This window comes from Malaclemys terrapin, chromosome 11 (genome assembly GCF_027887155.1).
Source record: "Malaclemys terrapin pileata isolate rMalTer1 chromosome 11, rMalTer1.hap1, whole genome shotgun sequence".
Classification (NCBI taxonomy): Eukaryota; Metazoa; Chordata; order Testudines; family Emydidae; genus Malaclemys; species Malaclemys terrapin.
The window spans coordinates 68204667-68219810 of NC_071515.1; the positions used below are offsets into that span (position 1 = coordinate 68204667).

At 41.4% G+C, this 15144-nt stretch overlaps 1 protein-coding gene across 3 annotated transcripts in view; it reads right to left on the bottom strand.

Annotated features, from left to right (window-relative positions):
* Positions 1-15144, bottom strand: part of KALRN (kalirin RhoGEF kinase) — a 732870-nt gene that overhangs the window by 269714 nt on the left and 448012 nt on the right. For all 3 annotated transcript variants that reach the window (XM_054043354.1, XM_054043355.1, XM_054043353.1), the window contains exons 12-13: positions 3709-3878; positions 727-901 (exon numbers count right to left, since the gene is read on the bottom strand). In XM_054043354.1, coding sequence (XP_053899329.1) covers positions 727-901; positions 3709-3878 — 345 coding nt within the window. The remainder of the gene's footprint in view (positions 1-726; positions 902-3708; positions 3879-15144) is intronic.

Genomic DNA, 15144 nt, shown 5'->3' on the forward strand with positions numbered 1-15144 from the left:
TCCATCTGATTTACAGGTAAATATTTATTCAGATTCATTAAAAATCTCTTTAAAATTACTCAGTCCAAGAAAACCTCATTTATTTAATGCACCGATAACGGTTTTTCCACCAATAGCATTTGATTTAAAAAAAGAGTACAAGGTAGAGATATAAGACCTCTTTTTAAATTTACTTACAGGCACATAAAATTACATGATGAGCACTTTGGGGCTTCTTGTACAGTATTTCTCTCCCCCCCCTTTATGCAAAACAACTGTTATGCCTGCAACCTGATTTCTAAGAGAACCCTTCATATGCTTAATATTTTGTTGCATTGAGGGGTTCAAAGCCATAAAATGCATCTAAAGAGAAAAATCTCACCTGCAAAAGATCATGAACTTTTAGATTAGTAAAGATGGATGTATATGAGGGGCATATGTAAACCACTGTACGATGCATGCCAAAAAAATGGTCCAAAGCATTCAGACACTCTGAATACAGTTAGCTGGGCAGACATGAACATGTCTTGTATTTTATCAGTATGTCACAAAGGCATATTACTGGTTTCTAAATTTCCAATTTAACAACTGATTTCTATTCACCTCCTAGTTCCACCAGACATCTCAGTGTAATCAAAGTCTTCTGTGATTCCCTGGAACTCTGTGTATCCTGTTAGAGTATTAGTCAGAGACACAGTCACCATCTCCACAGCGCTACCTTCCCAAGATCACCCAGACAGCTCTTACCTCAATGGTGTACTGTTCAAAAATCCGGAGCTGAAGGAAAATGTCTAGCTTAATTTTCCGCTCATGGAAGAGCTCTTCCATCTGTACCTGGGCCTCGTCAAGCTGCTGAAGGACAGATTCAATGTGGCTGATGGAGCTATTGTGTGGAGTCTTATTGTTGGATACCGCTGAGTCCCTGTGGCAAGGCAAGAGAATGGTTAAAGCTCAGCATTAACGCAAGAAAAGAGCAGGAATTAAACACTCAATTCTGTGCGCAGCTGAGAAGCGAGCCGAAGCACAAAGGGCTGGAGGAAGGTGTATGCAATGCTCATTTCTTCGGCTTGTTGAAATCCTGTGTTTCCTGAACTCAATGCAAAGTCAAAACAATGAGCACATCCTTTCATATGTTGTGACACTTTGACCCCGGTACACTAACAAGGAGTTGGAGGGGACAGGAGGAGAGCAGAATGGCACATAAATCTGAACTGATCTCTTGAGGAATCTGACTGGCAATCCCATTTAATACTAGTCCAAATGACCCATTTCTTTCTACAATCAGCCTGTCTCAGAGGCATCATCCTCAAAGCTGCTACGCTGTAGATCTTTACAAGTTAAATTATGCCACCATTTGCATTGTTGCTAGTGAATTAAGAGAGTTGGACTTGCCAGTATTTTAGCCTAACAAGACTGGGATTCTTCTGATTTCCCTTGATTACTTAGTCAGAATGCAACATAACCTGGGAAAAATCCCAACACTAAGTATTTTAAAACACTAAAGACAGATTGTGACTTGCCCTTGTGTAGGTGCCCAGGGTGATGGGTAGGGGGCAAGGAATCTTCCCCTCACTGTACACTCCATGTGTCAGGGGTGTTCAGGAACTGCTTCTGCTATGCACCCCCGAACACACATCATCCCAAAGGAGGCAGAGAGGACAAAGGGCCATGGTACCACCCCCTAGTCTCCAGCTCAAGCAGTCAGGAGGAGCAGGTTGCACCATCTTAATGCCAGGACTCTGCCTTAATGCCACAATCTGGCCCTGAGACAGTTGTGTGTTATAAATATAGGGCAGAAACTATTTTCATTATTGTCAGTTTCCTCAATCCTGGCTGTCTCACATTTAACACTAGGGATCTGGAATCTGAAAGTTAGCTTGGGTTCTTTAATATATGTTTGTTCTGAGGGTTCTGTGGATAAATAAGCTTTTCAGGGCATTAAGGGTAAATTCTCTCCCTAGACATGCCAGTGTGGCTTCCTCTAACTTCAGTGAGAGCCATGTAGGCAGATCTGAAGACAGAATTGAGTGCCAAAGTTTTGGTGCTTAAGCTAAAACAAGTAAATTCAGAACAAAGTTATGTTTTGTTTTCCCCATAAATTACATAGTAGCAGCTGCATTACTTGAGACAGTTAAAATAAGACAGTTTGAAGCCCTATAAAATACACTGTCAGGAAAAATCCTGCACTGGTAGTGTAATAGGATGAACCAGCAGACATTTTCCATTCCTAGTCCCTATCAGTCTGTGATTCTGTCTTGAAAAAAAAAAAAAAAAAACCAAACACGTTGAAACATCAATTCCTGGGACTAAAGCAGTAAACTGGCACTTCTGTGCAAGCACTGCAACCTAACCATGATACTGGAAGGTGATTAAGAGTTTGCTCCTAGCCCTGTTTAATGGGTGGTGTGGAGCTGTACCTCCCCAGGAAAAGCTCCACAAAGAAACTATGACTTGAGCTCCTGTTTTGCACAGTTGCCTGGGGAAGCACTGAGTTAGCTTATTACCAAACACAGCACATTTCCCCACACTCCTGGCCAACTAGCTTGAGGTCCATGGAACCAAGATTCTGCCTTCTTCTGTCCTTCCTTACCCATCGGCTCACAGCAAGAAATATCAAGCAAGGAATCCCTGTTCATCCCTCCTGCACTCAAAAGGCTCACCTGTGATCCAGGTAAGTCTTGTACAGTTGTACAGTGAGGCAGAGACATGTACACCCTATTTCCCCCCATGTAGCTGCATAAGGTTGAATCACAATCAAGCTCTATATAACCACATTGTATAGCAAAAGTTCTTGTGGTGGAATGTACATAGCTGCACATGGAGGAAGGGAGAGAGGTAGTTTGTATCTATAGACTCTGTATGGAAGACTCAAGAAGAATACTACTGTGAATAAGATTTTTGGCGTTTAGTTAATTCCCGTTAAACAAGTTATTTCTTCTATTTTAGTGATGACCATTTGGTTACATTCCTGGCAGGTATTGGAAGATTCTCCGCACTAGGATAACCCTCCCAATACAAAAATATAGGGATTGATTCTAATCTCGGTCACACCAGGAAAAATCAGTAAGACACCACTGAAGTCAAAGTTAAACCAATGTAAATGAGAGCAGAACGTGACCCTTGGGGTGGAATTTCTTGATAAGATATATTCACACCAGATAGGAACAAAGTTTAAGAAACTCATATTTACTGAGAGGAAAGAAACATTTCTTAAAGTCAGTCACTAGTGCATTCTAAATTGGGAAAAAAGAGCAGCTTTAATTTATAATACAAATGCCAATACAAGAACAGTCTGACAGCCTGAATAACTACATGTACTGCACACAATGAAATACTGTGGCCTGTTATACAACTATACAGGTTTTATTTACAGGCATACAGCTTCCATACAGCAAGAGTAATCACGTAACTCACTGGGCCTCAGCTCACAACCATTTAACAATCTTCCGTAAATATTCACTCAGAAATATTCACCTGAAAAACATTTAATTTACCAATCCATCAGACACAGCAATCCATGCTGATTCATAGACTATTCTTCTTAGTCTCTACAAATCACTCCTTGCAGTTTCAATAAAATACTATAAGAGCCTGAATCATCATCAAATATAAAAAGTAGTGAATAAATTCTCCTGTTAAATTGTAAATTACATTTCCCCCATTAAGTTGCACCTAACGCACAATGCTTCACCAGATTTCTTGACACCTCTCCTGAGGTAGGAAACATACCTGAGCTGTTGGATTAGATCTTCGCCTTCTTTAATGACATTGAGGGTAGCATCCAGGGTGGCTGTTTGCTGCTGCTGGAACTGCTTGATAAGCTCCTGAACCGCATCCACCGAGTCAGCACAGACATCCTCTAAGAGCTCCTTCTGCAGATCTTCCATCCATGTCCACAGCTGTGAAGGAGGGGAAAGAAATACAAATCAGAAAGAGACAGAGGTTGAGATTTAACCCTTTTATCCTTTAATCCCATTTTAGAAAGCATTAATCAAGACTCTACACACAAATGGTTTCAGATGCTAAATGATACCTAAACTTATGGTTTCAAAATCAAAAATCTGTACTGAGTTCTCGATTCTGGCAGATGGAATTTAATTTTAAACATCAAAGTAAAATACACATATCAGAATATTAAGCGCAGTATTTCTCAATTTAATTGGCATCTCAGTCTATTATATATCACTATAACCTTAAACTAACATACTGCTGCAACGAACTCTACATACAACAAATAAATTATAATCCCTTAAATTTGCAATGACCCAGTCCTATCAGGAGCTGAGTGTCCTCAACTCCCACTCACTTCCCTTGGAGTTAGGGTGACCAGACAACAAGTGTGAAAAATTGGGATGGGGGTGGGGGGTAATAGGAGCCTATATAAGAAAAAGACCCAAAAATCGGGACTGTCCCTATAAAATCGGGACATCTGGTCACCCTACTTGGAGTTGAAGGTGTTCAGCATCTTGCAGGATCAGGCCCTAAGAAAATATATCAAGTGTGTGATATTGATTGATAATCAGTTGTGCCCAGTCAACCATGCTTTCCATACAGTATTTTTGCAATGTGCCCTCTGCAGCTGAGATTGTGACTTTAGGATCTAGATGAAATCCAGACATAATAAGAAGGTGTCTTTGTTTTTACTAAACAGCAGTGACCTCAATCAATTCTATCCTGATCCATTCATTTAAAATGGTCCTATTAGTTAAAAACATCATTTTACTAAGTGTTTAGATTAGAATTTCCAGCCAACTGTTCACTCACTGAAATCTGAACAGTAGACAAGCCCAAGCTCCTAGATAGTTACAAAGCCCCCTACAAAGCACTGAGGTTTCCCCATTAAGCTTGCCTTGAAGAGCAGTGTAAAATTGTACCAACTGAGCTGGTGATGTGCCAGAAAATCCTCATGGCTCTATGAGAGAATATTTTCCACTTGATGTGTCCCATTAACCCATTCTCTGTTGCTCTCTGCTGCATCTTGTACAAGGTGACAGGACAAGTCACTGTATTGGGAAGTGTCGCCATTCCAATTGTGGCAATTCTAAAAAGGACAGGGCTAGTACATTGGGCAACAGTGGAACTGTGTTTTGTCTCTCTTCCATGCAGCTACAAAGTCATTCTCCTCAAAGCAAGTTAGAGGTACACATCAAGGAAAAGATAGACCACTACGTGGGAGAGTCAGTGAAGTGAGTAAAACTATGTTTCTCTTCAGAATGAGGCCCAATTGACCATAAGCCTGCTGATTTGCTGGGGGAATCAGGCTTCCTGTGTTCTATTCCTAACTCTGTTACTGACTATTTGTGTAACCATGGGCAAATCATTTAGGAAATTATTTTCAAATATGTCTACATTTGCTTGAGATAGCATCTGAATATCTGAACTCATTAACTTCAGATCTTTCGAGAGGATGCCCTTTGATTGTGAGGATTTGCATAACAAAAGCTATCAGAATTTAGGTTATCCTTGACTCAGACGGTTTTAAGTCTTTAGACTCCATCAATCCCTGGGAATCCTAATACAAAGGATCAGTCAGTATTAATAAGATTAAGAAGATATTTCAGAAACAACTTGCAAAAGGAATCTCACTCAAGTTTATCTTTATTTCACACCTCCCAGGTGTTGTACTACTAGTAATTCCAATTAGTATAATTCACTACAAGGTCCTTCACTTATGAGCGCAGCAAATGTAATAAACTGAAATCCACTACAGCATCATATGTAGGTCAAGCTGGTTGTTAAGTGAGACCAAGAAGCCACATTCTTTATTTTGGCTTGATACAATTCAGTACAACATTTTGTGTTTTGGGGGATTGATTTTTAATTCTGACGCAACTACTGAATTGATTTTAAAAACCCATTTGGCATACGAACCCTATCAGAAAGAGTTTATAATGCATTTCACTGTAGCCCCTTCCCTGGATTCAATAACGCTTTTCCACCCTTTCTGTTCTAACAAGCAAAAGACCCATGGTGGGACAGGGAATGGTCACTAAATCATGTCAAAGGTTGTTATTCTGCACCTCAAGTCATACTCTGCACATTGCAACATAGAAGTATTTCTGAGCACTGGTATGTCTCGTCTATGATTTAAGAGTTGTTATTCTCAGCTCATAGTAATTATGAGGCTCACATTTCATCTGTTTCCACTAAAAATGGAAATTGAATGTGGGAATCAACAGAAAATTTCACTTGGTAAACACCATTTGTACCACGGAAACCTTTATTAAGGAAATTCGAAAACAAATGAGCTGCACAAATTAAACAAACTGCCATCAAACTGCATTAAAAAACCGGCACGATCCATTGTTCCTACCAGTGGGTCCTTAAATGATTTTCAGAGGTGCTGAGAATTCTCAATATCCACAGACATCAGTGGGAGTGGAAAGTGCTCAGCTTCTCTTAAAAATCAGTCCATTCCAACAACTGATTTTAAAAACCAAGGCAACTTTTTATATCTATAAATCATTAGCTTTTGATTCAGACCATTTTTCAGTGGCTAACCAGACAGAAAAGAATAAGTCATCAGACATATGGTATGTGGCCCATAGGCTTCCCTAGTCAGTGTAACATATGCTGCAGTTTGCTCTTGGGCAGTCAGTTCATTTTAGGCTGAGTACAGATTCAGTTTTTCATTGAAACCCTTTATGTTTTGGAATCAAGTTTTGGGCATACATTTGCGGGAAGCGAGTTTTCCTCCTGCATTTTTAGCATTAGTAAAATTTGCAGTCACATATTTTCCATATGTAATTACCATTTTTATTACAAGTGCCAACAATGTGCATAGCTCAAAAAAAGAAAGCAGTCTCTACTCCATCTCGCTTCGCAGCTCATACAAACAAAGACGATAGAAAAAACTGGAAAATCTACATGAAGCAATAATATAGAGGTATTTTTGTTCACTTGTTTATTCACGTTTACTGAATTATGGTCTGCTGCAATAAATCATGGATGCAAATATTAATCATTAATCTTTAACGGTTAGCAACCTGATATGCACCTGCAAAAAAATATCCACCCACAAATTTTACAGGTGCAAAATACATTCAGGCAAACTGCAACTACAAGAAAGATTGTGATGAATATTTAGCCCTTCTGGTCCATGAACAAGCTGTATATAGATAGGGTTTTGTTTTGTTTTGTTTTAAATTAAAGCAACCATAGTTTCAAATGAGAAAAAAAGATTTAATTCCCTGATCACTAGATTGTTGCTCTATGGGAAAAAAAACCAAGGCACTATTTTGGACCATCTGCCACTTTTCTTATGTATTGTAGCAACTTTCTCTCTGTTCCTCTCCCCTATAATACACAGGCAGCTTCACTTGATGGAAGAACAAGACAGCTCTTTACTTTCAGCTTTGTCATCTGATGCAATACTCATCAGTTTACTCAAGTACTTAATGAGAGCACTTACTGGAGGTTTGAAGGACACCTGTGTCTGTTACCTAGAAATTATTGCCTTTGACTTAGAGCAAGGGACTACATGAATCAAAAATCTGAAATCCGAAAAGATGATTAAGAAAACCTTGTCTGCGAGTGTGGAATAACTATTAAGCACGCTGTGCTACACCAGCTTTCAATGCTGCTATTTCTAAATGCTATTCAGTTTCAATCCCCCAAAATACGATGTAAAAGTATTTAGCAATGATACTAGTAGAAAGCAAAATAAGGAGTGGGTAAATAACTATTGAGATTTTTACAGTTGGACTAATAATTAAAAATGGGAATAATAAAGAAAACAGACAACTTGTACAATCTCAGGGAGTACACAAACTACTATTTACAATATAAGGTATGATATATTTGCTTACACAGTGTGCTCTGAAAGTATGTTCATGGTAGGTCAGTAGGTTAATAGTCATCAGGACAACTAGAGCTAAAACAGTATTAAAAGAGAAATAAAGTAACCACCCAGGTGCTCTCATTTACACACTGAGAAAGTGGAGATAACATGTCACAGGGTATTTGTGAGAATTAATTACCTCATGTTTATAAAGCACTTTGAATATGTCAAACGCTATCTAAATGTAAGTTATTGTTATGTTTTCTTGGGGTATTTCAACACCATTTTCATATGTCAGAAAGCTCCTATGTGTTACATGTAATGATGGAAGACAGAAATATCAGTGGAAACATACTAAACAATATATTGATTGATAAGATGTGACATGACCAGTAGGATTGCCAGGGATCCAGTTTTTGACCAGAACACCCAGTCGATAAGGGACCCTGGCGGCTCTGGTTGGCACTGCCGACTGGGCTGTTAAAAGTCCAGTCGGTGGTGCAGCAGAGGCCTGGGGCCAAGGCAGGCTCCCTGCCTGCCGTGGCTTCCAGAGGCGGACGCCAGGTCCCTGCAGCCTCTAGGCGCATGGGAAACCAGGGAGGTTCTGCGTGCTGCTCCTGCCCCAGTGCTGGCTCTGCAGCTCCCAGTGGCCGGGAACCGAGACCAATGGGAGCTGCGGGGATGGCGCCTGCGGGTGCAAAGGCAGTGTGTGGAGCCTCCCTGGCCCCCATGCACCTAGGGTCTGCAGGGACCTGGCGGCTGCTTCCTGGGAGCCGCAGTTAGCGCTGCCGGACTCTGCACCCAGCCCCCTGCCCCAGCCCAGAGTCCCCACCCACACCCAAACTCCCTCCCGGAACCTGCACCCCACACCTCCCCAACACCCCGCCCTAGCCCTGAGCCCTCTCCTGCACCCCAAGCCCCTCATCCCTGCCCCCCCAAACTCCTCCAGCCAGAGCCCTCACCCCCCCCACACCCTAACCCCTTGCCCCAGCCCAGAGAACCCTCCTTTATGCCAAACCCCTCATCCCTGGCCCCATCCCAGAGCCCACACCCCCTCCTGCACTCCGAACCCCTCGGCCCCAGCCTGGAGCCCTCTCCTGCACCCCAAACCCCTCATTTCTGGCCCCACCCAGAGCCCACACCCCCAGCCCAGAGTCCATACCCTCCCCGCACCCCAACCCCCTGCCCCAGCCCGGAGCCCTGTCCCACACTCCAAACCCCTCATCCCCAGTCCCACCCCAGAGCCCACATCCCCAGCTGGAGTCCTCTACCCTCCTGCACCCCAACCACCTGCCTAGCCTGGTGAAAGTGAGTGAGGGTAGGGGAGAGCAAGTGACAGAGGGAGGGGGGATGGAGCAATCAGGAGTGGGGCCTTGGAGAAGGGATGGGGCAGGGGTCTTCAGTTTTGTGCGATTATAAAGTTGGCAACCCTAATGACTGGATATCACAAATGAAATGTCACATGATTAAATGTCCATACTAAAGTGACACCAGTGGAACATCACGTGACAAGAGTGATGCAACCCAATGCTGCTGATGAAACTACAATGTGCAACTTCCATGGTGATATGCTGATAAGACATCCTGCAGCGAGATATAATATGACCAGATGTCATCAACAAAGTGCTTGTGAGAAAGAACACAAGGAAAGAAGGGAACAGTTTGTGAAGAAAGGATCTGATCCCTTCTTAACCTCTTTCTTGCTTTTTCATTCCCTTGCCAATTTCTTGATATTCATTCTTGGTTAGGCTGCATCTGGTGCTTCTGTATGTGAAGCTTTTTTAATTAGTATCCTCGCCCATGGCAAAAGGATTTGCAAAGCCTAAACATCTGATGTTTTTTCCAAGTTCTGCATGGACCACACTGATACAGCACAGTATAATCTCCTCTTGAGGCAAACGTGCTAATGGCAGCTACACTTGCATCAAGCATGTAGATCCCCAAGGACATATATATGCAATTCGGGGCCTAACCACCGCATGAGATGAAGGTGGCTTTACCGAGGAGTCTAATGTTCATGCTCTTTAGTTCTCCTGCTATCAGCATGAATTGCAAAAACATGGTCTCCTTTTAGCAGTTTTTATTTTTAATTTAAGTTGTCTGTAATTATGAATCTGAAGACAATTAACTGAGAGACTGCAAAGAGAAGAAAAAATTCAACACTCAGTTATACTGGTGTAAATCAGGAGAAATTCAACTGAAGTCAGTGGAGTTACTCCAGATTTATACCAGTGTAACAAAGTAGAATCTGGCACAGAAGGAGCTCCTAACAGCTGCAAGACCATGCACTGAACATTTAGTGATTTATACTGATGGGAAGGGGAACCATGAAATTCCCATTCAAAACTGTTCTCTGGCTCATCACATTCCATAACTTCTCCAACCAGGGATCTAGATATCCCTCTTCCTCTACACATTTCCCTGTGGTTTGGATTATCATTTGCTAAACATATATACACATTTATCCTGATCTGCAGTTTCAATACCTTTGTGTGCCTCCCCCCGCCCCGACTAGGAATTTCACTTGTGACAACTCTGAATCACTCTGTGAAAACTTTTGAAGGATTAAACAAAGTGCTTTTGCCTTTCTGTAACCAAAGACTCTTTCTGAAGCCATCATCTTCTCAAACTATCATGTTAATATTAACCACTTTAAACTAGTTTTATAGACTCTATTTATCAGGCACATGCATTTATGGGGGACTAGAACATGTTTTTGAGTGACAGGGATGAATTACAGGAGATTGCAGCATGGCTTTAATGAAGACTATTGAATACAGAACCTGTCACAGATGTTGACAGCATACTACTGGCTGTGCATACTACTGATAGAGCTGCAAGCTCAGGGCAAGTCTTCACTACGGGGGGGGGGTCGATTTAAGATACGCAAATTCAGCTACGCGAATAGCGTAGCTGAATTCGACCTATCGGAGCCGACTTACCCCGCTGTGAGGACGGCGGCAAAATCGACCTCCGCGGCTCCCCGTCGACGACGCTTACTCCCACCTCCGCTGGTGGAGTAAGAGCGTCGATTCGGGGATCGATTGTCGCGTCCCAATGAGATGCGATAATTCGATCCCCGAGAGATCGATTTCTACCCGCCGATTCAGGCGGGTAGTGTAGACCTAGCCTCAGTCACAGATTCATAGATTCCAAGGCCAGAAGGGACCATTGTGATCATCTAGTCTGATCTCCTGTATAACACAGGACAGAGAACTTCCCCAAAAATAATTCCTGGAGCAGAGCTTTCAGAAAAACATCCAATCTTGATTCAAAAATGATCAGTGATGGAGAATCCGCAACGACCCTTGATAAATTGTTTCAGTGGTTAATTACCCTCACTGTCAAAATGTACACTGTATTTCCAGTCTAAATTTGTCTAGCATCAACTTCCAGCCATTGGATCATGTTATACCTTTCTCTACTAGATTGAGGAACCCATTATTAAGTATTTGTTCCCCATGTAGATACTTATAGACTGTAATCAAGTCACCCCATAACTTTTCTTTGTAAAGTTAAATAGATTGAGCTCTTTGAGTCTATCACAATACGGCATACTTTCCTGTCCTTTAATTGTTCTTGCAGCTCTTCTCTGAATCCTCTCCAATTTATCCACATCCTACTTGAATTATGGGCACCAGAACTGTACACAGATTTCAAGCAACAGTCACCCCAGTGCCAAATACAGAGGTAAAACAACCTCTCTACTCCTAGTTGAGATTCACCTATTTATATATCCCAGAATCACATCAGCTCTTTTGACCACCGCATCACACTGGGAGTTCATGTTGAGGTGATTATCCACCATAACCCCTAGATCATCTTCAGAGTCACTTCTTCTCAGGATATAGTCCCCATTCTGTTAGTATTGCCTACATTCTTTGTTCCTAGTAAGTATGTCCTACAGTCTTTGTTCAGTGGAACTGGGAAAAGTTCTGTCCTCCTTACCTTGAAGATACCAACGGAATGCACTATTTATATTCATTAAAAAGAGGAGTTTCTGTAGAATTTGCTGACTCATCAATGACTATGTTAAAAAACACTTTTTGCCTGCAGCGTGAACCTTACTTACGACGGGCCTGGCATATGAAGGGTTAATTCACAGCACGCATGCCAAATCAGAGGTGGGAGTGTAGATGCAGCGAGTCTCTAAAGTTAATAGTGAACATGGTCAAAGCAGAGAAAAAACAAAACAAAACAAAAACAAAACAGATGACTGAAAGGAAAATGAGGACTATGCGGTGTACATTGAGAACGTGTCATGTTCCATAGGAATCCCTTGGCAAGTTCATGACAGATGAACAGACAAGTTACTTTTCTTTTACATGGCATGCTGGATTTATTGAAATTTGGCCTATATGTTTGTGTTTACAATCATTTGGCTCTAGCTGATTTTTTTTTAAGAGCTCACAGATGGCAGAATTTTTATTCAATAGGGGTCTGGCTGTATTTCAGACTCAGACTCTTCTGATTGGGTGTAGCGTGTGCTGCCAGGATACCCCAGCTCTCCCTTCCCAGCTCCTTAATCCTTTGTAAAATAATCTTATTTTCTAGACAATAAATGAATTGGACCTCAGCACAGTCCTTGAGGACCCTGCTCTCCTGCTTCCACAGCTTCAGAGCGTTGTTAACACTGCTAAGGTATGTGACAGGTTTAAGCCTGTAAGGGATCTACCAGCACAAAGGACTGGTGAGCATTTACACTTCTGTCAAAATCATGGGCCAGATTCCGAAGTCAGTGGAAGTAGCAAATGCATATCTAAGGGCAGGATTTGTCCCCTTGTGTTCATGATAATCAGTTGATGATGTCACAGGCTGATCTCTTATACATTTAGCTTACATGAAACTATATCCATATACTTATTTATTATTTGTATTGTGTTAGTAGTGTACCCACACAGGCCGCATCTACCCAATCAGTAATGCTATCTCGTTGTCCTAGGCTCTGTAGAAAGGTATTTGAAGATATTTCTCCTGTTCTAACAATGGTAATGCATGTGTGTGTGTGTGTGTGTTTGTTTTGTTCATTTAATATGTGTGTATGCATCTAAGGTGGTGATATCCGTCTGATAAATGTATTTACTCTGCATCTTTGACAGCTTCACCTGCTCTTTGCCCACTAATCCATTTTACAGGACTACTTCTAACATTCCAAACATGCGAGCACCTTTACACAACTGCCATTTTTAAAAACTCAACCTGTCAGAAAGGTCTTTCCTTTTCCCCCTCAAATGGAGAGTCTTCCTCTCACAAAATCCTCCCAAACAAATTTCACTGATCCAACGCCCATAATATTCAGTATTGGACCAGGGGTTTATGTGTAAGGTTTGATATTTCACAACCTTGCAGAGAGGGCTGATATTTGAAAGTCAAATCTTCTACGCAGCCTTGAAAATCTGAGCTGGGAGTTTTATACCATTTGAAAAGGAAGATTCACAACTTTTCAACAAGACACGCAGCACTTGATTCTACCCCCGAAAGGTCCCAAGATATAAGATACTGAAACAGTGAAATGTTTATGTATAAAAAGCTAATTTTGGTCATTCTTCGAGTGCTTTATTTGTTTTTCAATTATTTTTAAAATTTATCTGTATAGTGAATTGAGGTGGGAGGGGCTAAAATGCCGAACAGGCCAGTGGACCAAAAATTAGATGAGACTTATTGGGTATATGGGTGAGCAGCTTTGTGTATTCAAAAGGCTGGACCTTCCCAGAGATCTTAAAAGTTGTCAGTTGAGTCATTTCATTGATTATCCTGAACATCATAGCACTCTATCATTTGATGGGCATATTCTTCAAAATGACAATAGTAACAGTTAAATTTAAGCAATATAATGCAAAGTATAGAAAAATAAACTGTGAAGTGGGTCAATTTAAGATGAACAACAGAATTAAACAGTGTCCCAGAAACAGTCATGTTTGCTCTGTGATTATCTTTGATTCATTGTCATCATCTGTTCTGTTTGTTAGTATCAACAGCTGGAGACCATAAACAAGCCAACATTAATTTTAAAGATTCCCAAAGTCTCTACCACAATATAAAAGCCAATCTCTGTTAAAATTAAAGACCTAAAAGAACTAGATCCCCTAATTATGGCACTTGCCTGAAGCACGGTGAATTTAATTTCATAACCATAGCACTCTGTGTGTGTGTGTGTATTTTAAATGGTACAGATAGCAACGCCTCTGGTTACGATTGCCTGACACTTTCCAGTAGAAGATTCTGTTTTCAGTTGCTTATAACTTTGTCAAACTTAAACTGTTCAGGCTGACATTCTCCATAGTGGGTGTCTGCTTAAGCTGAAATTTGTGAGGAAGTTTCAGCTAAAACTGATGTGCATTTCTGAGAACGAGGTTAGGGGGAAAGAGGGTTACCATTTATCTGGTATTTGACTGGCCTGGTCGGGTTTTCTATGGATTTGCCAGTCGTCAGAAAAATAATTTAATTTGCCAGATTTTTTTTTAACGTGGGTCTAAAGATTTGCATTATTATCACAGTACACTGGGAAATCTAATGTTAAAAGTTTCTATGTCCAGCTAAAGATGCTGCAGTATTCCCACTGTCTGCCCATCAACATACAAGTGCACCATGCATGTCTGTGAGAGAGGGTTTGAGTCATCTGAGAGTGAGGAGATGTGCAAGGCATATTAAATAATGGAAGATCAGGGAGATGGTGCAAATGGATCCTACTATACTCCCGAAACTGCAAACTGACAACTGGCTAAAGGAAACAGACTACAAAGACTGGCTGGCAAAATGTGCTGATAAAACAAACACCCTTTTTGCTATCAATGCTGTTATCAGTCTTATCTATATGTGTTTTCCTCTCTAGATACTATAAGTGTCTGTTGAAGGGGAAAACAGGGAGGAGTGGTTGCGGAGTTGCCATGTGGTTGGGATTGCAAAGGGCTTGACTTTTGGGGAGGGTGCTGGGTTTTTTGCATTTCAAAGGTGGTAACCCTAGGGGGAAAACGTTGTTTGGCATGTATTAAAAATATTTTTACAACTGTTTCCTTGAGAATCTCTAGCACCTCTATACTTTGAAGCAGGGACTTGATATTTGGAAGGCTGTTCCCCTGAGCCAGAGAGGTGCCTTTAGCCATCCCTATGAAAATTCGTCCAGATTTTGTCAGGATATAAGCGTCTGCTAAATTGCAGTTTGCACATGCTCAGTAGAGACTTGTTAGAGTTTGCAAGCTACATTTTCTCAAGATTCCATTTGTACTGAGCATGCTCCATCCCCCCACAGTTCCTTGTGATGATCAGACTGTGCATGTACCATTCATACTAACCAACTGAACATGCTCCATCCTGGGGATGCCAGGGCTGAGCAAGACTGTCCCTACATCATTCATACCTCCCATGTGCCAGGGACCATGGTGGTG